At 39.4% G+C, this 27,963-nt stretch overlaps 1 protein-coding gene and 1 long non-coding RNA gene across 6 annotated transcripts in view; one reads left to right on the top strand and one right to left on the bottom strand.

Annotated features, from left to right (window-relative positions):
* The first annotated feature begins 28 nt into the window (after positions 1-28).
* On the top strand, positions 29-27,103 carry LOC109549102 (uncharacterized). 4 transcript variants are annotated; one of them, XR_012330739.1, is made up of 9 exons: positions 29-2,506; positions 3,227-8,846; positions 10,107-10,534; positions 11,094-11,288; positions 12,219-12,294; positions 12,515-12,600; positions 17,442-17,573; positions 22,934-23,107; positions 26,943-27,103. It is a non-coding gene; the product is annotated as an uncharacterized lncRNA (long non-coding RNA). The 4 variants fall into 4 exon arrangements; XR_012330740.1 differs by adding an exon at positions 23,754-23,892 and having other exon boundaries at positions 30-8,846; XR_002175299.3 differs by having other exon boundaries at positions 33-8,846.
* The window catches only part of JMY (junction mediating and regulatory protein, p53 cofactor), a 74,204-nt gene continuing 64,354 nt past the window's right edge, over positions 18,114-27,963 (bottom strand). For both annotated transcript variants that reach the window (XM_019929781.3, XM_019929782.3), the window contains exons 10-11: positions 27,099-27,406; positions 18,114-23,386 (exon numbers count right to left, since the gene is read on the bottom strand). In XM_019929781.3, the coding sequence (XP_019785340.2) occupies positions 27,102-27,406 (305 nt within the window). In that variant the 3' untranslated portion in view covers positions 18,114-23,386; positions 27,099-27,101. The remainder of the gene's footprint in view (positions 23,387-27,098; positions 27,407-27,963) is intronic.

Below are 27,963 nucleotides of genomic sequence, written 5' to 3'. Positions count from 1 at the left end.
CCTTCTTTAGAAAAAAAAAAACCCTTTATTTTCATTTTAATTATGCAAGTGGTTCATATATGCTTTCCTTTTTCAAATGTCTTTAAAAGTACAGATAAAGCAAATGTCACCCTTGATCTTTCAGTTCCAGCCCTAGAAATTACTAGTGTAATCTATTCCATGTATGTCCCTCCAGCATTTTTATATGCATTTATATACAACATATATGTGCTTATAGAAATAACTAGTTGTTTGGAGGGGAGGGAGTACATAAATTTCATCAAATGGTATGTCTTGTTATAAATTTGCTGTTTTTTACCTAATTTCTTGGGAAGATCTGTGCAAGTTGGTACACATAGACCTACCTCATGCTTTTTAGCTTCTTCAGACTATTACATTTTGTGGATGGATGATAGTTTATTTAAGCATTTCCATATTTTTTTCTTACTTTTTGTTCTATCCCCTTCTTTCTGACCTTGATGCTACTTCTTCAAGTATTAGGGATATTCAAGATTGATTAATACTCAGTTAATCAAGTCAAATGTTCCATAGTCCCTCTCCTGTCCCCGGGGAGTCAGAATGAACTCTGGATAAATAACTTTTCCTAAAAACTAAAACTCCAAAAAATTTTTAACTGATCTTGATGAAAATCTTTCTAAATTACACTACACGCAGCAACCATCAACATGCTTTGGATGTAGTCATCACTCAGTAAATGTGCTGCGTGACTGAACACGCTTACTGTCTTAGAAAAGAGAAGATGCTTAGTGTAAATGTTTACCTTTGCTTAGTGACTTGGTCCACCAACCACTGTACAGGGCCACCGTCTGGGGATGCCTGGAGGACCCCCAAGGGTGTGTAGGACGGTTTAAAACCCAAAATGCTGTGCTTTATAGCCTTCAAATTGGGGAAGAAGGACATAAGTTTAAAAAGGAAAGGAGATGCTTAAACTGTGGTGTATCCAGCTACTGTCTCCCTCTTATGCCAGGAGCCTTTTGTCACCTTAATGGTGGGGTGGCTTTGCTTCTGGTCCATCCCCTGCCATATTTGGCTGTTCATTCAGTGAAAGATTTTTTGAGCACCTGCAATGTCACAAGGGACTGTGCTGGGCCCTGGAAATACAAAGATGATAAGACAGAGTCCCTACCCTCAAGAAGCTTATACTGTAGTGAAGGAAGAAGCATGTATGTTAGCCAATAAGTACCATAAGACATTAACCTTATCATGAAAGGAGTCATACCTTCTGGGGAATATACAGAGAGGGGAGATAGTCAGTGTCATTGAGGAGGTGGCATTTGAATGTAAAAGATGAATAGCAGTCCACTTTGAAGATCAGGTGAACGGATGGAGAGCCGAGGAGAAAGGCTCATCGCAAGAACAGAGACGTGCTCAAATTCAGTTTAATGCCCAGTGGCTTAGCTTGGAGCATCAGAGCGGACAATGGTGGACAGATTCCAGATGGGACCTTGTCTTGTGTTCTCGGCAGTTCTGACTCTTCCTAAAGGGAGTGGAAAGCCACTGAAACCTCAGGGGAGGGAAGTAGTAGGACTGGATTTACATTTTAGAAAAAGTAAGTCACTCTGGCCACAGTATCAAGAATGAATTCAAGACTATGTGAGGTGATGGAGGTGTTAACTAACCTATCCTGGTGATCATTTCACAACATATACATGTATCCAATCATCACGTTGTACACCTTAAACTCACGCAATGTTACATGTCAATGAAGCTGGGGAAAAGAATGGGTTAAAGAAAGGTTCTGCAAGACCAGATTCAGGGTCAGGGTGGCTTTTTTGTTTGTTTCCAATTGTAGCAATCCAGGTAAGAGACAAAAAAAAAAAAAAAGGAAGTGATGCAAAAACAGCTGAACTAAATATGAGATGTTCAAGAGATATGTGTTGGGGTGATATTTTGAAATTTTTAGTTTCTCTTTCTTTCCTGACATTTATTGTTCCTTTCCCTCCCCTGCACTCTCAGCAATTCAGGCAACAGCAAAAACATCCTCTTCCCTGGCCCTCAGGATTGGGTTGTTACTGTAGTAATGAGAGGGGCAAGTCCCTACTTTTGAATTTCTCCCCTCAAATGAGGTTTTTTTTTAAAAAGACCCTCCCTCCTCATGTCAAGGAAGAGGAATGGAAGGGAAACAAGACAATGAGAGGGCGGCAAGTATCACCAAGAAGGAGCCCCGAGCACTGCCCCTCCTGCCAACACTGCCTGAGATGAGAGTTTGGGGGACAAATAAATGAGTCCCCAGAGAGGATGGAGGATCAAAGTGCAGAAGACAGCTCTGCCCCAGTTTCCAAGTTTTGCCTGGAAGTTTCCTGGGGGTCCAGGGTGGCATAGGGAAGCAGCTGAGAAGTTCCCCTGCCTCACCCTCTCTAGCAGGCACAGAAGCCACTGGCAAAGGAGCCAGTGTATCGGGACAGAGGGTCACCTGTGTGGATCTGGCACCAATGACCAGATGGACATCTCAGTGGATGCTGGTACAGAAACATGCCAGTGACGAGGGCCAGAGGGAACCAGCCATGTAAGCAAATGCAGCATCAACAAAAGTGGATAAAGAGCAAGGACCCATACTCTCCAAGTCCCCCCAGGCGCTTGATACGAAGTGAAACTTAATTGTAACTGCAGGGAGGAGGTGGTAGAAGGGAAACTCTGATTGGCTGAGTTTATGTTGAATTGACAAAAACAATTTCTGCTGCTATGCAGAATGTATTTTAGAACAAAATTATATTCTTTGCACACTCTAGTTGTGGCCTGGGAAAATGTATCTACTAGCAGTAGACATTGCAGGACTTGGTAACTGTCGAGGACTTCTAGGTTTCCAGATTGGGTTTGAAGAAAGATAAATTCCGTTTGGATCTGGTGAGTTTGAGGTACTTCTCCAGAAGCCTCATGGATCTGAAGCTTGGGAGAGAAGTGTAGGCTGAAGAAATGAATTTGAAAGTTACCAGAAAACAGGCTATTGGTGAAGCCATGAGTAGATGAAATCAAACAGAGGGTGAGGATTACAGGACCGGAGCCCTGGAAAGCCCTGACATGTAAAAGGGTGTGCAGAGAAAATGGAATTAGAAAAGAGCCCATGAGGAAAGGTCCAGAATAAACTAGAGAAGAACTAGCAGGTGACACCAGATAATCCAATTGATAGCTCTCATTTAATTTTATACTAAATCAATAGGATCCAGCTCCAGGAGAGTTCATGGATTCAAACAAATTCTTTGTGACATCTCTTCTCCTTATTATCCAGGAAATGACCTTCCTCATGTCCAAACTCAAGGCCACATTCTGGTTGCCTGAGGATGCCGGGATTCCGACTATGAGGGCCTAATTTGTGTTAAAATGGTGAAGCCTTACTTATTTCCATAGTGTTCCTGCAAGGTAGATCGTAGTTCATGTACACGGAGAGCATTTTTACATGTTATGCCAAGGAGCTGTCAGGACCTTTTTTTTTCACTATCTTACCCAATTCCCCTTTTAAGAAAAGAGCGCTCACAAATTATTTTCAGAGATTAAGACTAAAAAAATTTGTTCTTTTGACCTGTGCTTCTTATTTCTAGGCATTGACAACTACATACATCCATTATTCCCTTATCACCCTGGCTGCTAGGAAGCTCAAGACCAGATTTTGGGCTTAATTGCTGTAGGGTTCCTCAGATAGGTGTTCTTAGAATTCTAGGTTTTTTTCTTCCTTTTGGCCCTTATTTATTTGTTCCTGTTCCTGTTTTTTTGCTCAGTAGTTTGATTTTGTTATACTGGCCTGATGGTACTCATATATATAGGTATATGTATATATTTTTTTTGGAGGGGGGAGGCTGCGTTGGGTCTTCATTGCTGCACAGGCTTTTCTCTAGTTTTGGCAAACAGGGGCTACTCTTCGTTGTGGTGCGCAGCCTTCTCATTGCGGTGGCTTCTCTTGTTGCAGAGCATGGACTCTAGGCATGCGGGCTTCAGTAGTTGCAGCGTGTAGACTCAGTAGTTGTGGCTCATGGGCTCTAGATCGCAGGCTCAGTAGTTGTGGTGCATGGGGTTAGTTGCTCCGCGGTATGTGGGGTCTTCCCAGACCATGGGTGGAACCTGTGTCCCCTGCATTGGCAGGCTGATTCTTAACCACTGCACCACCAGGGAAGTCCCGGTAATATTTTTATAGTAAGCTACTTCAAATGTTTTTTTGAGTTTGGCAAGAATTAGAATAGCTACAAAAAAATAAAGGATATGTCATCATAATTTTGCAGGGTTTTTTTAACCTGTACGTCTAAGGCTAGCCATTGGTCTATGTTAGTAACTGTCTTCATTTATTAGTTGCAAAGTTCATTCTGTTGAATAATTCAGAGAATCTTTTTTCTCTATAGTCAACCCATATATTAACAATAGCAAAACTTAAACATGTGATTGCTTGAAAACAAGGTAACCCCAGTGAAGTGATAAAAAGAAAAGAAAACAAGGTAACCCCAGTGAAGTGATAAAATTAGCTTTCCTCTTTTGTCTGTTAGCTCTGCTTATCTGTCATGGCACATTGGTTAGAATAGTGGCCAGTAATCTTATGTCATTGACATAAATTTTTTTTCTCCATATCTCATGTCAGAGCTGATAACAAGCTTCTTGCTCTGACTGTTGAACTATCATGAGGAAGAACTCAACAAAAATAAATAATAGCATATGTACTGTGCTAGGTTCATAACTGTGGGCATGCTTTCATTTGTCACATCTTTTGGACGATCACATCTGTTTTAGGTGTCAGGATCTACTTTTACCATCACCAGTGAGGAGGATACAAGGCTTTCCTCCAAGGTGAAGACTGAATGATTGAAAGAGACTTTGTCAAGACAAAATTTTTCCCCAAGAGTCCTGCCAAAGATTGGCCCCTGGGGAGGATGCACCATGTAATTCTCCTTTTCCTCCACTGGCTACTAAGTTAACCTTTAAGCCACGTATGCCAGGTTAGAATGCAGTCACCAATCACCATTGCTTTAATTCTCCCAACTTAGATGGCGCTTAGCCACATGAACTGAAAGTTGGATGAAACTCTCCTTTGAATAAGGCTCATCACAGGACTTAATGTAGCCTGCTTCCTCAGCCAATGCCTGCTAAATACCAGCTTGGACCCCAACAAAGAGAAACAAGGTCCAAACTCTCCTTTTGGCTAATGATTTGATTGTCAAACCAAGATGTCTCAAACCTATAATTCTGGTTTTAATTGCATTCTGTTTGAAAGAGCAATAGCTTCAGGGGAGGAGAGTAAGAACTTTTATTAACCACAGAGTGTGTATTGGGCCCTGGACATGTCAGGTCATTTGGTCCTTAAAACAGCCCTGGGAAGGGCATAGTGGCTCTGCTTCACAGAGTAGCACCCAGGGACCCCAGGAAACCAGTGGTCACCCAACGCCATATAACTAGCAAAGAGTGGAATCTAGTTTGAACTCAGATGGGCTTGACTCCTTTTTTTCTCTAAGAGGCATGTTTTTCTTTGCCAACCTCAACAATGAGAGAAAAAGAGGCAGAAAGATAATCTAAAAAATGGAGTGACTGCTCACTTAAGAGGCTGTAACAAGGTTGGAGCTTGGTGGCTATTGCTAGAGTCTCCAGGGCAGGGTCCTCAGGAAGATTCCTAAATTGCTGACCGTGACTCATTCAGTCCTTTCTGTTGCCTGATTTTATCATCTGATCACAAGACTGTGCTGTAACTTTGGAGTGAAAAAACAAAGCTAAGAATCCATACAGTATTCTCAGCTCCCATCTAATGCTGTGATTCCTGAGATGCCTACTTTATACATAACGGGGGAAATGCATACAAGGAAGTTACATGCAGTGACTGAACAACACTCCAAATCCAGCTTCCCACTTGTGCCGGATAGACTCATTCATGTGGACTTAGAGGAGCCTCGGGGACAGGTTTTTGGAAAATCAGGCCTTGGGGTTCTGGAAGCTTAGTACTCTTACTACAGAGCACTCCTGTTCCTGTCTCATCCCCCTGGAAAGAGTCCCGGGGTTGGGTTTGCTGGAGTCGGGGTCAAATGAGGGGTCAGTAGTAACAAAGGTGATGACACCCCCTCATTCCTCCACCTAGAGAACCTTCTTAGCCTTTCCCCAGACATGTTCTCTAGTGAAGAACTCCTTCCACTTCAGCCTTGCTGGGATCCACAGATTTCAAAATGAAGATTTTGGTTCTGCCTTGTCTAAACACTGAGACAGTTTTTGTTGCAGACTGGGAGCTGGCAGCAGCTCTCCAGAGCCAGGATATGTAGAATTCCTTAAAAACACGCAGCATGGAGCAGCATGAAAACCTTAGAAATGCTTTTGAGAATCAACTTAATCTTCCAGCTCTGAAACCAGCTACGTGATGATGGGGGCTTTTGTTTTCTTTGCAGAGCCTAGGCTCCCTTTGAGAAAACTCACAAATTTGTAAATGTGGTAAAGATAACACTTTTCAATAAGCTGTTATTTCTCCCTCTTTATTATTTGGGTCAAAGAATTTTTTGAATTTCATTCCAATTCTTTTCACTTTGTGTATCAAGAAAAACAGTCATAGCAAGAAAGACTTGACCAATATATTCTTTTCATATCACAAATTCTCTTCTCAAAGTTTTTTTCTGGGAGGAATGAAAGTAATTTTATTTGTTGTTGGGTTATGGTCAAGTACTTGCAAATGACATGTTTTTTTCCCATGAAATAGGCACTTTCTGATCTACCTGATTACAATACTTAAAATGGTATACATCCAGTGGCGTCTCATCTAAAATGATTTGTTGTTACTGCTAAAGATGATTTTACAAATATCCCTCCAAGTGACAACAGAAAGCAGACATGAACTGATTTTTTAAATTAGAATTTTGTTAGCCTTATGTTTTGGATTAAGAAAGAGACGTGGTCAGTTAATGGTTTTATTCCATTTTTATTGCAAACAAGAATGAAAAAGAGAAAAAATATTTCCACACTGGATTCCCCTTGAATGAATTCAAGCAAAGTTCATTACTAGTGGTTTTGCATCTGGCAAAGGTGTAAAATTGTGCCCATAGAGGTGTTGATTTGCTCCAATTCAGCAGGGCCCAGCCCTTTGGTGGGCAGTGCTGGCGTGGGAGAAGTGGCCTTCTCTGCACATCTGTTAAGTCCCAGGGGCTTCTAGGGTTTGGTCAGAAGCTCATGCTAAAAACAATCTTTTTCCCCACCAGATTCTAGGTAGAAAAGGTATGTCATCCATTCATCTGTTGATGGACACTTAGGTTGCTTCCATGTCCTGGCTATTGTAAATAGAGCTGCAGTGAACATTTTGGTACATGACTCTTTTTGAATTATGGTTTTCTCAGGGTATATGCCCAGTAGTGGGATTGCTAGGTCGTATGGTAGTTCTATTTTTAGTTTTTTAAGGAACCTCGGGAATAAAGACGCAGACCTACTAGAGAATGGACTTGAGGATACAGGGAGGGGGAAGGGTAAGCTGGGACGAAGTGAGAGAGTGGCATGGACATATATACACTACGAAACGTAAAATAGATAGCTAGTGGGAAGCAGCCACATAGCACAGGGAGATCAGCTCTGTGCTTTGTGACCACCTAGAGGGGTGGGATATGGTGGGTGGGAGGGAGACGCAAGAGGGAAGAGATATGGGAACATATGTATATGTATAACTGATTCACTTTGTTATACAGCAGAAACTAACACACCATTGTAAAGCAATTATACTCCAATAAAGATGTTAAAAAAAAACAAAAGGTATGTCATCCACTATAAATGATGACTGGATCTTTTCAGACTCTGACAATATGAGCCACATCTTAGGACTATGCAGTTCTTCCTGACATTTCCTTCCATGAACAATTGCACACAATTCCACACACTTGTTTGCCATTCAGTGTTCTTCACACACGTGTGACCTGCAACTCTGCTTTTGACAGGCTCCTCATCTCCCCAGGCCCCCGTTTCCTCCTCTGCAAATGAGGGAAATGGCCTATAACTCCTTCCAACCTCTTCTTCCATCTCTAGAATATTCAATACATTAAGAGGACAGGGTTAAGAATCATTGCTTCGAAAGAAACTCTAAGATTTCTATCATCTGAGGGCAAAGGTGGGCCTGCAAGTCATTTATTGTCTCAAAAAATTAAGACCTTTCTTTAAACATGGACCTACCATATGATCCAGCCATTCTACTCCTAGCTACTTACTCAAGAGAAATAAAAACATGTCTGCACGAAGACTTGTACAGGAAGCTTTATTCCCCCAAACCACAAACTGGAAACAACTCAAATGCCCATTAATAGATGAAAGAATAAACAAAATGTTGTACATCCATACAATGGATTACTATTGAGCAATCAAAAGGAACAAAATGATACATGCAATAACATAAATGAATCTCATTATGCTGAATGAAGGAAGCCAGACACAAGACGGCATACTGTACATTCTGGTTATGTAAAATTCTGGACAATGCAAACTAATCTATTACAGTTACACAAGGCAGGTCAGTGCTTGCCTGTGGTCTGCAAAAGGTACAAGGGACCTTTTTGTGGAGGGAAATGTTCTGTATTTTGATTGTGGCGGTAGTTTCACAGGTGGATGCAACTGTCAGAGCTCATCAAAATGTGTACTTTAAATGAATACAACTTATGTAAATTGTTTCTCAAAGTTATCAGGGGAAATTTTTTTGTAAGCTCTTGACCAATCTGAGGCTTGAAGAAAATACATAATGGGCAGCGGATAAAGTTTTGAGGGGCCATGATATCAAAAAAGGAATGACAAACCCAAAATATTTCTTAAACATTCTGGAAAGCCCTTTAGCTTCTGGGCAGCATGTATGAATTTGTAGGAAAATAATTTATCTTCTGATTTCAGGTAGAGCCCAGAACAAAGAACTGCCTTGGAAGCTAAGCAAGGTATGTTGCTCCACAAACAAAGGCAGGTACATGGTGGTGGGCAGCTTCCTGTCTTTGCAGCAAGTCAGGCTCCTGCATACCGATTTCTTCCTTCACTCTGCCCGAGGTGGTATTTACGGGTCTACTCAGGGGCGGATTCCATTCTACTTTATGAATGTCTATTCAGAAAAACTAGAAAGCTGTAGGGCATAGTCTTCCTTTTAGGCCACATGGGCGACCGATTTTAGTTGCACCAACTTGTAGAATCACAGGATGTGAGATTTGGAAGGAGCCTCAGAGATTCTCCTGTCCAGCTTCCCAAAGGAGGAAGCTGAGGCCCAGAGAGGGTAAGTGAGTGGCCTAAGAACACAAAGCACCAGCAGGACTAAAAATCACTGCTCTCCGGGAGTCTCTCCCCTTTAATACACTGGCTCATCACTTATTGAAAAAGTACAACCCCAAGTCTCTAGCCACATCCTAAATCCAGGCTTAATTAGCCTGCTGCACCTTTATTTTTAAAAATTTTTAAAAATGTTTTATTTTTTTTTAATGAAAGCTGTAAAATGGTTGGATTCTAGCTGAGAGAAAAGCAGCAGATTCCCAGTTCCAGCCCTACTGCGAGGAAACGTAAGGGTCCAACCTCAGCACGGGCATGAATGTGAGGCATTTATGATTCTTGTAGAACTTGGCAGCAATTACAAAAGCCTGCTCCATGGTGGAAATGACCATGTTAAATTTCCATTCTTATTTGCATTTGCAAAAATAGAATAAAATTATTTCTTGGGTAGAAGCATCCTCTGTGACTGGGAAGTGCTTCTTGTTCGTTGCTGCCCCTTTTACTCTTCATATATTTCCCCTTGATGGCTGTTGAAATAGCAGATATTTCATACAGAGAGAACATTCATCACAGCAGATTCTTGGTTGAAGTTGAGTCAGATTCTGCCGTGAAGCAGCCGCTACCAGGGAGTAAATTAGGCCTCCTGGAAGCTCCACCACCCCCCAGTCTAATATGGCTTTAATTTCCAAACTACAGTTTGGCAGGGCCAGGTCTCAGCACTGTCCCCAACCTCCTCCTCTTGCATCTGACCCCACGGCGCCTGGGTTTCACGGGGCCGAGACGTCCCCTTGGGGGTCGTGATGTTGCTTCCCAGGGGTATATGGATGGCACCTGCCAGCTGGTGCTGGTGCAGGGGAGACCAAGATGATAGCTGTGTAATTTAGCAGTGCCCTTGGCCCTTTGGTTGGCCGGTGTGCTGGTAACATGTTCTGCTCTTCCCGCAGACTCCCCAGAAGGTCTGTTGTAGAGTTTGGTAGAATGACTAGGACAGTAACTTCTGGAAGAAGACTTCGGATTGTTGGAATCACCCCAAGCTGAAGAAGCAACACCGGCGGCCCCTGCTTCTGTGAGGGGGCTCCTGGATCACCAAGCGACGGCACGTCCTGGAGGTGTCGGCAGTGCTGGGGCCCACCCTTCCCCGTGGTGGTGTTTTCTGGGTCACTCTGTCTTGTCCTGAGGGCCATGCTGTGCCGTGGCTGCGGGACACACCTTTCGTGTGTGGGCACCGTGGATGGGCGGGTCTAACCCTGTACCCAGTGCGTCCCTCCACTGAGCACCGTGAGGGACAGACTCCCTAACACTGCCAACACCTGTGCATCCACAAGGCCATTTGTCAGCGCTGAATTCCTTGTTGAGCAAGTGGATAATAAAGGTACTGACCTTAATGGTCTAATCAAACCAGTGTAGTAGGGACACAAGAAATCATTGAAAAACTGCGGGCGAAGAGCTGAAACTTTCTCTAGAAAGTTCGTTAATGACCAGAATAGATTATATAATCTACGTACAATCATGGAGAATTGAGATGGGTACTTGAAAGAAAAAAACAACCAAAAAAACATATTCTCCCCACCTCCTCTAATCCTTTGAATTTAAATCATTCCCATCATTGAGGTCAAAGGTGTTTGGGCCACCTGAAGTACAGAATTAATTTTCTTCTCCATTTTCTATTGATTTATTAATTATAAATGTAGTCTTTTGTTTACCTAAGAGACAGGAATACAATTGCTATTTCAAGTCACTTTTACTTTCTATTTACTTTTTTTTTTTTTTATCAGCACACAAGCATGTTCTAGTGTCTCTTACCTTTAAAAAAAGAATCCGCCCTTAATCCTTAGAGCTATCAGTTGATTTCTCCCCTCTTCACTGAAAAACTGAAAGAATTGTGGGCTCATGAATTATCTCCATTTCTTATCTTTCCATTTGTTCTTCAGACTTCTCCACTCTGGCTTCTGCCCACACTGCTCTGCCAAAAGTGTCTCTCCAAGGTAACCAGTAACCTCTATGTCGTCCATTCCGGGGAGCATTTCTGAGTCCTCATCTTCCTGGAATGCTCCTTGGAGGACCATCTGAGAATCCTTCTACTGCACACGGAAGAAAATCCAACTCACATTGTGGCAAACAAAGCAGTAAGTTTATCGTATGGTTTCTTTAATAATTTTCTCCCCTCTATTTCTCCCTTCTTTCTGGCATTAATCAGATATTAGCTTAGTTGAATTGATCCTCTATCTTTTCTATCTCCTTAGCTGTTTATTCAGCTCTAAGAGTTCCTTGCCTATCTTTTAAACCTTGTATTGCATGTGTAATGTCAGCTGTCAGAGTTTTTCTCAGTGTCATCCCTTGTTCTCAGATGATTCCTTTTTATTGCAACACATTCTTGTTTCATGGATGTAGTATTTTGCCTTACTTTTCTGGCAAAATTAATTTTAATTTTTCCTACTACTTCCTGAATTGTCTGTTTTCTGAGTTACCTTGTTTGTTTTGATCTCTGTTGTGTGGGGACTTTCCGAAAATGTCTGTGACTCAAAGTAGTCTGTTCATATTCTACAGGGAGACCCTGGGAGCTCTAGGGGACCACGAGGGTGGAGCTGGTGGACTGGTGGCTTTGGGGGTAGGTTGATTGGGTGGGAGGCCAGCTTTGTCATTTGGTAAATCTCCATCTCTCCTCACACCCAAATATTACCGTGTGCTGGTCTTTTGTCTGGGGTGATTTAGTTTCTCCGGAAAGGGATCTTCCAGACTCCTCGGAGGGGGGGTGGGGACAGATGCCTCGCTGAGAGCCATGTCAAAACCAAGCAGGAGGCAGCCAGGGGCCTTGTGATTCTGAAGGTAGATTGTAACTCGATCCTACAGTGTTCAGCATTACCTCTGCCCTCCTCTTGGACTGCTATTTGAGTCTAGATCTTCTCTGGCTCACTTTTTCCAGGGAATGAACTTCTAGACTCTTGCTGTGGGAAAGGAAGGTCTGGAAGGTGGGGGGAGGGAAGGTTTCTTGCTTCTGTTTGAGACTCCCACCATTCTCCTTCTTTTCACCTGATACCTCGCCCCACCTTTCACAGAACACAGTGCCCCCCAGCGCTGCCAGACCCCTCAGGACCCGGCCGGCTCCTCAAGTGTCTCACTGCAAGCTCTCAGGTCAGCTCCCTCCACTCGCTTAAGCCGTTTATCTCCCATACATCTTTCAAAGCCTGCACATTTTTTGTCCATAATTTTCTCCTCTTTTGTTCTTTATTCCTTTACTGTCATGTTAGGGCTTTAGGAGGGAGTATCAATTAAGGCATGTTTCAAGCCACCATATTTAACTGGAAGTATGTTGGCATTCTTTATAACTTCGGATTATATTTTGATTCTTTAGGTCTGCCTTTCCACAGAAGGTCAGAAAATAGAAATTCTGACTTTTTCAGCTACACCCAGTTCTTTCTACAAAGAGTAAACATGAAGGTAAGGATTTTTGTTGTTAATTTAAAATGTTGCCTGTTACATAATATTTTGTGTCATGTAAGTGAAATTATGTTCTACTGAAGAAAGAAATGTATATGGTTATTGCTGCTTTTTCAAATTATCCAGGAGCATCTATCCTACTCTCAGATGTCCTTGCTTCTAAGTTACTCAGATCTTTGCAGTTCTTTGTGAAGGATTTTGGTATCAGATCTTCCGAGTAATAATAGCTAACATTCATATATGTGCCAGGCACTCTTCTGTGCCCTCATTTAACCCGTACAACCACCATATGAAGTTGGTATCATTATTTGTCTCTCTCTTTGGAACACAAAACTGAAGCACAGACAGTAATATGTCCAAATTCACAAGAGTCCTTGCTCTTCACCACTATGCCATGCTCTGTTGCAAAATCTTTTTCTTCTATCTGATGAAACTTCTAAAGATTTTCCCACCTACTTCCCCAGAGGAAACTTACAATATGAAAACACCTGGAGAGAGAGTTTAAAACACACACACATGCACACACACAGCCAATTAAAAGAAGCTGTGTAGACCGGAAGTCTGAGATGAGCTGGTTTTTCCACTGGAGCACTAAATTTGGCTCTGATTTACTGTCAACTAATTTTAAAAAGTGAAATGTTAGATTATACGGTTCTCATTGTTTTGTAGAGCAAGCATGCACATTATTTTTCAGAGAAAAAAGTTTTTGGCAACTGAATTCTAGAAGCAATTTCTACAATGCTAATGAAAGAACTCTAGGGTTTTTAAAAAGCTTTTTATTGGAAATGTAATACATAATCAGAAAAATACAAAAACATAAACACACAGCTTAGTGAATTATTATAAAGCGAACCCCCATCTCACCACTACCCTGGTCAGGAAAGAAAAGCTTAGCCCCACAGAAGCCCCCTGTATGCTCCTTTCTGGTCATGAAGCTCTGGTCTCCCCAAATGTTCCATTATCATGACTTTCGTGCCAATCATCTTTTTTTTTTCTTTCTGTTAGTTTTACCACCTAAATAATATCCTAAATACTATAGTTTAGTTTTGCGTATTTTTTAAAAACTTTGACTGGAATCATGTATTAGATATTTTTGCTTTTTGCTCGACTTTATGTCAGTGAAATTCATCCAGATTATTTTGTGTAGCTGTATTCATTTTTATTCTATAGTACTCCATTGTCTGACTATACCACATTTTAGGGATATACCACAATTGTCCGTTCATCAGCTGATAGACCCTTGGGTTGTTTAGTTTTTGGCTATTAGGAAGAATGCTGCCTTAAGCATTCTTGCATATGTCTTCTGATTCAAGGATACACACATTTCAACTGGGTCATTGGGTGACCATATTTTCTTTATGTCTCTTCCCATCATGTTCCATCTATACATGTCTATATCCAAATTCCCCCACTTAATAAACATACCAGTCATAGTGGAATACGGCCCACCCTAATGACCTTATTTTAACTTGATTACCTCTGTAAAGTCCCTATCTCCAAAAAAGGACACATACTGAGGGTCAGGACTTCAACATATGAACTTTTTGAGGTACACAACAAAGTTGGTCATACTAAAACAAGGAACAATTCTAGAAAGAGGACAGTTTGTGCATAGGCCCTAAGGTAAGAGAGAGATTATACACAATGCTAGAGCTCAGTAAGCCATGAGGCTGATAGGAAGGGCCAAATCACATTCAGCCTTATAGTCCATAGGAAGGAGATTTGGGATTTTATTCTAAGTGCAATGGAAAGTAACCGGAGGGTCTTATGCAGTGGAGAGACATGATCTCACCACTTTTGAGTGGAGGATTAGTTGGAAGGAGACAAAGAGTGGCAGTGAAAGATCAGTTAGGAGGCTACTGCAGTACCCTACTTGAGAGATGAATGTGGTCTGGACCAGTGTAGGGGTTAGGGACAGAGAAAGCAGTGGATGTATGCCAGATGTAAAAGTTAGGGTTGATAGGACTCGTTGGATACGGAGGATGAGGGTGAGAAGGGCAGCAAGGATAACTTCCAGGTTCTGAATTCCAGAACTGATTAAAAAAAAAAAAAAAGAAGAAGAAGAAAGAAAGAAAGAAAAGATAAAACTGAGAAGGATTGGGTCCAGGTTTTAATAGAATAGGAAGGGAACCATTTTGGACATGTTATACTTGAAATTGCATCCTAATGAAGAGATCACGGGGCAGTTGCATACATACAGATCCAGTGTTCTGAGAAGAGGTACAGGCCAGATAAAATCGGGAATCATTACGACACAAATGTCATTTAGAACCATGGGGAAAGGTGAGACTAAGAAGATTGAGAAAAGGGTTATGAAGAAAGTCTAGAAATATTGCTTACATATATAGTGCAGTGAAAGAATTGCTGGAGTTCGGGAGATAATATTCTACGTGTTACCTTCTCATGATTCACCTTAATGCAATACCAAAGCTTAGATAACATTAGAGAAACTCATAACTGAAATGTAAAAACCTTTCAGCAAGTTCTGGGTCACAGTGAATTTATTGTTGAATCTTCTGATGGTTGTTGGAAGAGTTAACCTTCTGTTTCAAAAACTTGGCCCTGACCCACACACTTGCCGGGGTAGGCCATCCTATTTCTGACAAGAGGTGGGTCACAAAGTGGCCTGTAGGTAAGACCAGAGAATTTTTAAATTGAGATTTGAGCCACTGGAACACTTGAACTTTTACTTAAAGAAGATTCCAGAGGTTTAGGATCTTTAAGCATGAAAAAGATCATTTTGGCCTAAAACATTTATAGGATGTTTTTGCCAACTGGACTACTTCCACCATAGAGCCATAGTGTGGCTTTTGCATAATGTAATTTTGAATAAGATTATATTGCAAAATGCCCACGTTGGCTACTTTCCCTCATGTCACTCCTCTCCCAAGTCAATAATGTGAATTTACTGTTCTAGCATAAATAGATATTTACACACTGTAGAATATCTGCAAAATAATTCAGAGTAGTGCTTCTTATTCTAAATCTTTCATTAAGAAGTTTTAGGAATAACTGTGACTGATTCCTGCAAGACTTCCTTTTCTTTCCATTGGAAAATGGTTACAAACAAGCTAAGGTTTCTTTGAAGTTTGCCAATCTATCATCTTCAATTACACAAAACATCTGTTGGTGGAGGAAGTTCAGTGCCCTTGAGGATGAGTAACTTTTTAATTGTTCTTGGTGGTAAACTATTCTGACAAAAATTGGCCAGTGGCTTTAGTTGCTTAAGGCTTTTCCTCAAAAACCAATATCATCATACTCATAGGCCTGCTATAACTTGATAAAAGGACTTTTAAATATTTCAATATAAAAGGCCTCCAGATAACCACAGAGATAGACTAAGACATTTATTCAGGGTTGAAACAATTCAAACTGGCTGCAGTCACCGGGAATTTTCTAGCTCTAGAAGCACATGAATACAGATAAGTTGCTGAGGCCAAGAGAACATCCCAGCATCTGCAACTCTCAGACATCACTGGAAGTGAGACAAATAATGGTCTAGGAGTTTTTATGTGGGGATATATATGTCCCCATGACTCTCCTTGCAGGAACTATGTTCTGGGGAACAAAGTTCCTAAAGCCACAGAGCATAATAGCACTATGTTACACCTAAAGCACTTCAAAGGAATCTGCTATATAACTCATTCATGTCTTAAAATAAGTTGCCTCTGAAGAGATTTGAACTTAATAGCTTTTTTTGGACTGACTTTATTTGAATATTATTTGAAGTCACATCTTGATGTCTTTGAAACTCTGTTTTTATTCTTCTTGAAAATGTTTAGTGATCAAGTGTTTCTCTAGCACATCTCAACACAGGAGACTCAGGCCTAGTTTTAGCCTAGAATGAAGTGCTCTTCTCCAGACCATCTGAAGTGAACACTGAGCACCACTTGCATCTTAACAGGGTTAGGGTTAAGAGGAAGTTGAAGATGCTGTGGGAGATAATTGGGCAGGGTAGTGTTTAAAGCAAAGCCTGCCAAACCAGTAGTCACCCCAGACACGTTTACTATCTAACCCTTTTCTTGTGCCTCATATGAATTGTGAAGATTAAATCGGATTCTGTGATTCTTCCTTTCATGTCTTGTTTTCCTTTCAATGTTCTGATTAAGAATGTTGACACACAAGGAGGGCCAGACACCTACTGCCTATGTGCTTTCCAAATGAACATACCTGATGGAATTTAGATTATGATGAGATAAGAACAGCATTTTAGAAACATGTGCAGGTGGAAAGGCATGAGCTGAGCATGAAAATGTAGATACTAGAGGTAGACTTAGGAGACCAAAGTTGGCCCACAGAAAGCCTTGTGGCATTGGTGCACGATTTCCTTAACCAGCAATGGAGCCAGGAAGCCCAGGACTCTACAGCAAGGCCTGGCCATTGGAATTGGTGACAGGGAAGAAAGATGCTTAATGGCCTGAGTATATGAAGTCCTCCACAGCAACTGGAAAAGCAGGTGGAAGAGGCAGGAATGAGGGGAAGTAGGAAGTGACTGTGATTAGAGGATGGGCCCGCTTGAACTCTGCAGAAGAATTAACGGGTCAGCGGTCTGTTAGAGGTTAAGCTGACAAATAGTTGAGTTCAGAGAATAGCGAGAGCACAAAACTGGTGAGCTCTTGTGAACAAGCAAGATTATTAGTAGAGAGCTCTGGAGAAAATGTTAGCAGTGAGGAAGAACTAAGTCTCTGGTGAGCAACAAAGCTGTGGGTCGCTGTGGGAAAGGTATCCACTTGGCACTGGGACAGAGCGCTTGGGAAATGTGCTTAAACTTCAGTAACTGTCAGAAATAGACGGTATGTTGGTGGGTTTGCACCAAAGAATTTTAAACCTCTCCCACACAGCTTCCTGTAACAAAGAAATGAAGTTTCAACCAGTTTACAGAACTCAGCAAGGTCAGGATGAACGACAGAATCACAAAGGACTAAGGAATTCCACAGGGCCTAGATTTCCAGGGGAGGCTGTCGCCTGTCTTGGTAAGTCACCCAGTAAGCCCATTCCAAACCAGCCACAGCATGATTTTCACAAGGGTGGACTAGGATGTACTGTGTTGAGAGCTGAATTAATGTGTTAACTAACTAATTCGTTTTGAGGCAGAAGGTGAGTCTATCAGTTTAGCTAAAGCACTTCTATTAAGTCCATTCTCTAAACTCTCACAGAAAAACTATCTAGTAATCAAAGCCCTCTGTTTAGTTTCAGATATATTTATGGAGGGAATACATGGAAGTAAGGCCCTTCCTTGGGAGAAATGTCTCCCTTAATCTCCCCCAATTTAGAGGATCACAAATTGACTGCTAAAATGAAAGGCATTTAAGGACCCTCCAACTTTGGAGGTCAACATTTCTAAACCATATTTTGTTACAAACAGTGGTCGGGAAGAGGCAGAAGTACAGGGGTGGAGAGTCTGAATCCTGTTCATCATGTGGTAACAAATGCACAACTTGCTATGCTCCTTCTTATTAGAAATGAAGTGACATTATATACCACCATTGCTATTTTAAACAAACAAAATGAGCTTAACTCAATAAATATCTTTTATTAAAGAAAAAGGAATATTGTTAAGCACCAAAACTGTATGTTGTTATATTGCATGTACAAGAAGAGAAAGGTGATTGCAATACTTAGTGTACAAGTACTTTGAAGTCGTGAGTGTAAAAAACATGAAATACAAAGCGATACAATAATTACAATGCAGAAAGTTGCACTAAAGAGCAAAAGGCAACAGTCAAAACCATTATTGGAGAGTTCATAGTATTGCTCTAAATGCTTGCTTAGTTTTTTTTCTTTGTACTTTTAATACTTTAGAATGTTAACTGAGCATATTTAAGTACTGTAAAATTTGCAGGAGTTGTCACTTACATTCTGCACACTGTCCATTTAGTGTAATGGTGTTAAAGCCATCCTGAAAAGCCAAGCACAGTGTGCTAGTGTTTTGCTTAATATTGCACAAAGCTAGTAAGTGGTGAGTTGGTTTGCCATTAAAATTTTCATTTAACCAGAAAGGCTAAAAGAACATACCAGTTTCATTCGCCCTAATGGGCTTTTATTCATGCAAAAGGATCTGTAGCCTTCGATTTTTCATAAATTATACATTATGGTTTCACACTTTGCAAGACATATAGTACAATAAGAAATTCAGTGGAACAGTGGGGATTCTGTCCAAGTCGAAAAAGTCAGAAGTCACTTGCATGGGTTGTACTGTGCACCCTTCTTTGGTCACCAATGAAGGGAAAATGTCATCTTGTGATTATGAAGAATTCTTAAAACCAATATAATTAGTACTGGGAAAAGCTGGAATAACCTGTTGCACTCTTTGATAGTTAACCACAGAACATGCAAATTAAAAAAAAAAAATCCCTTGTTAAAATTGAACTCTTTAACCAACACCCACACCTTTAGTATACATCTCAAATCACTTACCACAGACTTCCCTTAACTCACCAATTGGAGCCTCTCTTAGTCATACCTGACCAAAAAACCCAAAACTTTCTCTTAATCCTCAAAACAAATGACTGCTTTGAGATTCAGTATAAGATAACATTGATAAAATATTTCATATATCAGCCTCAGAAGTATTTTCTGTACATGCACCTTACAGTGGCATAATACATGTGTTTGGAGAAGGGGCGAGACACATGAATTTGGATTTCCATCAATTAAGTCCCTCAAATACCAAGCGGTACATTTACTGTGGGTAAAACAGAAAATTTTAGAATGACCATATCTTTGAAATATTTCAATGGGCAAACATTTACAACAGACAGACAGACAGACACACACACACACACGGAATCCAGACTCCCTCTTGCCTTTAAAAATCCTTTACATAGATGATAGTTTAGGCAGCAATAGAAACTAATTTTGTAGGAAAAACTTTTAAATTAGACTATATTTATAGGATAAAAAATACCACTGCTTCATTTTACAAAGCAATTAAGCAGAGACTTTAATGTGCTTTAAATAAAGAGCACTTTGCAGCAAAGTTCAGAACTAACTACTGAATTGTTCAGTAGCACTAAATGAATGCAACATGCTCCAATAGTAAGGTGCTTCTACTTTCTTACCTCTCTTCCATCTAAAAATCAATCTTGTGGTCAATCCTCTAAGCATAGTTGTTCTTCTATGCTAAGCAATAAATGGGAAATAAAATCTATTTAAAATGCACATTTTATATTATTTAAATTCAGTGCAAGAATTAGGTAAAACTTGTTCAGGTTTCTGCTTTCACTATCAAATGGATGCATGTTAACAATGCATCTGCCACAGTTTTTAAATGTTTTACAGCTGTTCAAAAAGACTTTTTACAAATAACCTGGTATAAGTATATGAAATTTCAACTCCCTGATAAGGCCTTTAGGGACCCATTAGCAATTTACACGTTGGTATCTGATGTTACGTACATAATAATTAAATTATAAAGGTTAAAAAAACAAGCTTGTATTTAGTGAAAGAAAAGCTTTCCTTATGCACACACGCAATGAACGCAATTTAAAAATGGAGTCTTAAGGAATGTATAAATTTAAATTGTATTAATTGTATACTGGTCCCATTCCAAACAGAGAGGGTACTGCCCATTGATTTTTGTCCCACTGATACAAGAGTTTTAATTCTTAGTGTCTGCTATGGCCAAAGTATCTAACACATCACATTTTATGACATAGAGACGTCATGCCACATGTTAACAAATATTGCTACATAGTTCAGCTTTGTAGAAACAAGGCTCCCCGACCCCCATGATATAGAGTAGAAAATATTCTGTGGGTTCGCATAATGAGAAAAGCCCCCATATCCTCACTGTGGAAATACTACACCTGATGAACTGTTACAGCTGTGCATTTTATAGAAACGTTTCAGTTCCACAATGAAGAACTAAAGAATGATTGTTTTTATACTGCTCACAAACTCAATAAACCTATAAAATATACACGAAGTGAGCAATTCTCATCTTTTAAAATTCCTCTTTAGCCAGGTATTTCTTCCTCATACTGCTACCCTACAGTACCACCAGGATTTTAAATCATTAGGAATACCTTTTCTATACAGGCCACATTGATTATATATACATAATTTTAGTTGTATTAGTAGAAGAAATATTCAAAATTGACATTCAAGTGAGCAGTAACATTAACCACCAAACATCCAAGTCATCATCTACTTGTTTCCCTATTTTAAGTATACTGCAGTTGAGACTAGACTGGTAAATTAACTGCTAAATTGATTCAGCATAAGCAAGCAGCTGTTTGTAGATTCTTGATACAGAAATGATACATTAACAGAAATATAACTGTCAAGTATTTTAAGCCATATAAGTAGTACAGGCAAATTTGGAACTGGAAACATGATCATATATAAGTACCATCATAACAATATATACAAATTTTATACTAAGGACAAAGATGCTCATTTTATTAGGGGCAAGGATAAGAAGGAAACCATGCTTGTATAATTTTTGTTGGGCTCTAAAACTGCTTTTTAATTAACATTGGATTCAACTGGACACATGGACTGTAGTTATCTGAAATTCTAATATTTGTGAGAACTCCAAAGGTTGATGACCTATAGTAACATGTAATTTTGTGGAAGGAGGAACCTGAATCCGGAGGAAGGGAAGTGGATGTGTTGGAGAGAAAGTTGCTACCAGAGAATGAGCACAGGGGTTGCTAATGAGGCTCTACAAGTGTGAGGACAACCTTCAAGGAGTGCTGTGGTGGGGTATGCTTCCAGCTATGGATACACTCCTGAAGGACTCATGCAGATCTGAACACCCTGCATTCTTTGCTAGAGACTTATTACAACATGGCTCAGGAAAACAGATTATAGGACCCTTTTAAAAGTGAGCATTGTCTCTTAATGGAATCCCAGCTATAACACTAAGTGGGTAGCAATTTCCTCTAGACATATTAAGGTTCCAGTGCTTCTGCTGTCAATAATGACATAAGATCCTCCTGTATTTTTCTAAATGTCAATAAATGAAACAAAACTGAAAAAACTGTTATGAACAAGCATCCAAAGGCATAAAATAGATACATGATTTAAGATTTGCAAATTTGCTTTAAAAATTTTTTTCAAATATATCAATCAAATCAATCATTCTTTAGGTTAAAAGGCATGTTTCAATGCGTTGCTGAAGGTGTGTTACAAAAATCTACAACCCATCCCCACTGTAATCAGGGGATTGAGATTAATTTTATATTAGATCTGTATTTCTAATATTCTCAGACAAGGTGTAAGAATGATGCTAGAATAAAGCCAATATATTGTGAAAATGCTCCTATTCTCATCAATAAACATAGTCAGTATTTAAGCAGATTTTGTTTTATATAACCTGTTGCCAGAAAATTTTCTCCATAATTATTTTAAAGGAAATAACATTTTCAAGTAACAAAGGTGTGAGCATTTTTGTCCTTCAGGATCACTAATTCAGATACATCTGAGGGCTTTTACTTCAGGACTGCTTTCTGGGTCTAGGCCAGAGAATTGCCTCATAAGAAAGAAAGTTCATTTTGGTATGTCAGCCATTCATATAATGGCCAAGACCTGTCTTACACAGAATTACACTCTACAGAGTACTGTAAACTGGGTCCAACATATCTACCTTCATTCAAGCCCACAACAGTCCTGCTGAGAATTCGTATCGGCTCCACGCATTCTTCAGGACTCCATTACAGCAAAATCAGCACCTAGAGCTACATACATGTGTTTAAGAATTTAGTGACGATAACAAAGCCTCTCTCCCAAAATTCAACTCCAAGCATGTGAAGATAGTGAAATACCAGCCAAAGAGGCTTTTCTGCCCATCTACTTTCTGTACATTTGTAGAGCACGTTTTTTTTTTCCCATTGTGGAGCATAAAAATAAAAACAAATGGTGCATGTTAAAAAAGACTTAAGATCTGCATCCCTACTATTGAATCCTGATTTTTGATTCTCAATAGGAAAGTCATGTTGAGTTATAGTAATCAAGCAATAGTTCAACCAAAAATAATTTGAAATATCAAATTACAAAGTATTGCTTCTCATAAACAATGCTGCACATAAAATTCAAACTATTATAAATTCACAGTTATGAAGGGCTATTTAAAAGCATGGAAATTTTTACTCTGAAACCTTACAAATTGTAAGTGTGTGGGCTTCTAAAAATAGGTCATGTTAAATGTATCACATTGTGGTAAACACATTTATAGGTGTATCTCCATGGTTATGTATCTTTTCAGATGTTGTGGAACATCTTTATGAAAATTCCTTTGTAGATGAGTAATGTGGGAATTATCAGTGCATTTCCATCTGATTTCTTCCAATTCCTGCCCTATAGCTATCATGATTAACTTCTTTTTCAGAATGTCACACTATTCAAGCTGATATGGAAGAAGCTCTGTATTTTGGGCAGATGACTATTCAGTGCACTGAACGATGGATTTCAAAGCAATCTCAACGCAGCTCACAGTAGATCTGTCAACCCAGTGTTCTTCCAACTCATAGCGACTCCTAGCTTTACTGGCCACTACAAGGAGGTAAATGGGTAGACAGGTGGGGAAGGTGCTTAAAAAACAGGAATCTTCACAAGGCCTTTTCTCCGTTGCAGTCAGGAACATTGCACATCTAAAACTCATGTTAACCACCATCTGTTGGAATGACTGGAAAAGTGATAACTTGCCAATTGTGCTTCCTTTTTCACACCACTGAGCCAATACACTTTGGATCTAATGGAATCCAATTGTGGGACCACATGTTTACAATTTTGTAAGAGCCGATGTTCAACTGTAGGTATTTTTTTCATTCTGTTGAGTCACCTGTTTACAAACAAAGTAATACTGTATGTTAAAAAGAACAGCCTATTAAAGACAGTATGTATATATATTCCCTCACACCTTTCACAAGATCCAGTATGAACACTGATGGTTTTTTCTTTCAAATGACCTTTGTATATAGATGATGTATAAAAAACATCTTACAAAAGGATATGTTTGTATTCTTAAAAAAAAAGTAAAAAACAAAATTTGAACACGGATTTTGATCACTGTTAAAAGATCGTATGTCAAGATGACTATAGTTAACACTACTATGTGATATATAGGAAAGTAGCTAAGAGAGTAAATCCTAAAGAGTTCTCGTCACAGGAGAATATTTTTTATTTTCTCTCCTTTTTCTTTCTTTAAGATGGATGTTGGCTGAACCTACTGTGGTAATCATTTCACAATATATGTAAATCAAACCATCATGCTGTACGCCTTAACCTTATACAGTGATGTATGCCAATTATTCTCAATAAAGCTGGGAAAAAGAGTTTTTTAAAAAGGTTGTATGTTAGATTCACTTTCACTTTTCTTCCTTTTACTCTTAACATTTTATGTCAAAACTATACACTAAAAAGATAAATACAATCTAAAACCTTTGCCTCAAAAACTGTCAGTATAATAAGAACTATCAAATGGCAAGTTTAAAATACACCAGAGAGTTGTCATTATAATTGAGATTTAGAGCACAGAGCTAGTACTGTCTTTAAATGGATGACTTTACCAGGACTTTGTAAAATTCAAAATAGTTGTGTCTGAGATCCATGCGCTGACCCACAGCACAGGAGAAACATATATATGGCCTACTTGTCAGGTAAGAGCTGACATGTGGCTTTTGAGGACTTGAAATATGTCTAGCGTGACTGAGAAAGTGATTTGAATTTGACTTAAATTAAAATCTAAAACTCTCTAAAAAATACTTTTCCATTAAGCACAACTTGGTTGTTTTGGTATGACTATTCAATGTAACCAATGAATACTTGGCATCCAAACTGAGGTGGTGCTACTAGTAAGTGTAAAATACTCACTGGATTTTGAAGACTCAGTGCCCAAAAAAAAGGTAAAGATATTGACAAGATACTCTTGGATATATCATTTAGTAAAATATTACTAGAATCAATTTCACCCATCACTTTTAACTTTTTTAATGTGGCTCACATTATATTTCTATTGGACACCATCATTATGGTTACTCATGAGTTTAAGAAGGACCCCACAGGAAACAAGTTAGAAATAATAAAAAGTCTATACAATTATATATATTCCCTTATGTTTAGAAAACCCCTTCAAAGATACTATTACCTATGGCTAGGTCTGAGATGAGTTTTTAGAGGAGGATGAAGCTGAACATGTCCAGGACCTTCAGTTTTTATTTCATGAAGTTTTAAGAAATTAGTTCTTCAAAACCAAGTATGTAATTAATTATTTTGAATCTATAAGAAAGAAACCAATTAATAGGAAATACAAATTACAGCCTTTTTAGCCATCTGTAGAAAAGTGTCTAAAAGTTCAGAGCCTTTAAAAATGACTTCCTAGGGACTTCCCTGGTGGTTCAGTGGTTAAGACTCCACGCTCCCAGTGCAGGGGGCCCGGGCTCAACCCCTGGTCAGGGAACTAGATCCCGCACACCACAACTAAGAGCCTGCATGCCGCAGCTAAAAAGATCCCACATGCTGCAACTAAGACCCAGCACAGCCAAATAAATAAATAAATTAAAATATTTAAAAAAAAAAAAAAAGACTCCCTAAGACCACACACAGGCAGTGATATATAGCTCTTTATCAATGGCTGCTCAACTGGTAGGGATCACAGCTAGTCTGTGGTTTGCTTCTGGTGTGGGACACATTTAGTCTTTAGTGACTTTGCCACTATCCCAGTTCATGCATTTTCTGGCAGTATTTCATTGTTCCTCTCAACATTATACTACATACACCAGCCATGAACAATCAGCCAAAAAAAGGGAAGGTTTTAGGTGATTTTCAGAGTGGTATTCATTATGGACATATTCTTAAACACCTGCCATAAGGTTAAATTAGTAGCCAAAAGCTATAAGTAACATCCCAGCTACTTGAATATACGAAATGCATGCTTATGTGAAGGTCCAGCACTGGGATTACCTAATCAGTGCCAACATGGTAGCTTCTGGCATAGGTTTAGGGGCTTACTGAGAAGCTACATGCTGAAGGGGACAAGGCAAGAGGTAGCAAGCACTGTGAAGTGGGACACAATCTACAGTCATCCAGTGTGGGAAAGATTCCCAGTCAGGCACACCCGAGTCTCTAGACACACTCACACACTTGAGTGGACACATTTACATTCCTCTACAAAGCATGGCGTACATATGTACAAGCACAAATAGTTTGAAATTATTTGGGGATCCAAAAACAATAAGTGACCGATAATTAAGGCCTCTACAACTAACAGGAAAAAAGGGTGCCAACAGTCCCAAGACCCATGGCCATGGCAGACAGTGTTACTATCAAATGTTGGTTAGAGCACATTAAAGTTAACACCCAACCACTTATCAAGATTCTTCATGCTTTTTGTTAAGCTACAGTGCAGATACTGGTGGGGAGGGGTGGAGTTGGGGAGTGTGGAATTGGCACATTTTCCTGATGGACCCATGCCCAAAAGGGTAAAAACTGCTTTTAGTAATATTTTGATATATCCAAAATAGTATCTTCCAACATTTAATCAATATTTTAAAAACTAATGACACAGTTTCTGGGTTTTGTTTTACCTTTTTGTAGTAAGTCTTTATGCCTACATATATATCAGTTCTACTCTTTCAGAATCTCTGGGAGTGAAGGCCATGAATATGCATTTTTAGTCAGCTCTCCCTGGTAGTTCTAAAGATCAGGCACAGTGATTCTTCCTTTACCTACTCCCACCTACTTCCCCCTTTTGTAAAGCCCACAGAAACATATTCCATCAAGAGAGCATAATGATTAATAGAATATATTTGCATACTTTATATTTTGCACAAATAATATTTCAGTTATGGTCCTCAGCAATTTGATATACTATTTGATTTATAGCATGTGTTATCTTTACCAATTCTATGTATTTAGCATAATTTGTGCCACATAACTATATAAATTAGCTTATTAAAGCGTAGTGGGGGACAGCTCTGTATTACCTTGGGAGAATGCCCAATGTGTACCAATTCCCACAGGGTACTCAATAAGGTATGTATATTATGTCGGCTGCCATTTTATCTAGACAATGCAGTAATTACAATAAGCCCTAAATGATAAAAAGGCTTAGAAAGCTAAATAATCCGACAATGCAATGACTTTTCTAGATTCCCTTGTGGGCAGCTAACAAAACATCAAAATTCAATACGCATAACAGTTTGCAACTGAAATACCTAAGTTAGAAAAAACCTTTTCTGTTTTTTTAAAGCTAGAATAAGACTGTCACTTTACTAGAATAAGACTATCCTTTTTACTTGGGATATAGCTTGTACTAAAGAAATTGTTAATGAGCAGGATATAGAAAAACACAGCATTTACACAGGAACATCTCTGTACTTTTTTTGTTATGTTTCCAGAAACTACAGAAGTAAAACCTGAAGTTATGATCCAGGCTATAACTGAGCTGTATAATAAATAATGAACCTCAGATTCAATGACGTATAACAGACCTCATCATCCAATACAAAAGCTGTATTACTGGAACACTACTGAAGAAAAGTAAGACCATTTACTTGTTAGTTTTCCCAGTCTGTGCAAGGCAAAGCCTCCTCGTCATCCTCTGACTCAGGGGATGCTTCTTTGATTCTTCTAAGAGCTTCATGGATGCTCCGTGTTAGAGGGTCCGTGTCGGGCAGAAGCGTGAAGGATTCTCTCAAGACTTCCTTCTGTACCTTCTTCAATTTTACCCCCTTCCTTATTTGTGCCAAGATATTATTATCATCTTCATCAGGAAAAGGAGGCAGAGTTCGCTGTTCAACCTTTCTCAGATGAAAACTACCACGCTTCAAGGAAGCTAGCACCTCATCCATGGGTGAGCTCACTTTAGAAAATGAAAGAGAACAATTATGATTGCACTTAGAGTCAGGAACTGTATAACCTCCAGACTTTAGGACTGTGATAGCCCAGGATGCTAAAAACGTATCTAGAGAAGGGACCATGAAGCATGGACACAACATTGCCAGAATACAGGGGATACTAATTATGCTTGTTTAAAAAGATCCCAAGACCCAAATTCCATGTCAGGCATTACTGGTATTCCTATCATTTCTCATGTGAGAGAAGTGAGCAGACTGGGGGCTGGGGGATGATCTTTAGTATTATTATGGGTGAGACTCCTAAAGAGTTTCCATAATGCAAAAGTCCAATCAAATCCAGACAGTGACTGGACTGCACATTTAATTTTAAAAAATTAAATTCTGGTTCATTATGGTGACTGTGTGTGTGTGTTTTTTTTTTTTAAATAACTGCTTTACATATGAAATTCTACTTGGGCTATGGTAAGAAATATTTTATAGGATGGTCTCTCAGATTAAAATGTAATATACAAATAAAATGTTCTCTCCGTGAATGCTAAAGCTCCTAAAGGACAAAATTATT

This window comes from Tursiops truncatus, chromosome 3 (genome assembly GCF_011762595.2).
Source record: "Tursiops truncatus isolate mTurTru1 chromosome 3, mTurTru1.mat.Y, whole genome shotgun sequence".
NCBI classification, from domain to species: domain Eukaryota; kingdom Metazoa; phylum Chordata; class Mammalia; order Artiodactyla; family Delphinidae; genus Tursiops; species Tursiops truncatus.
This window is presented reverse-complemented; position numbering and strand designations above follow the sequence as displayed.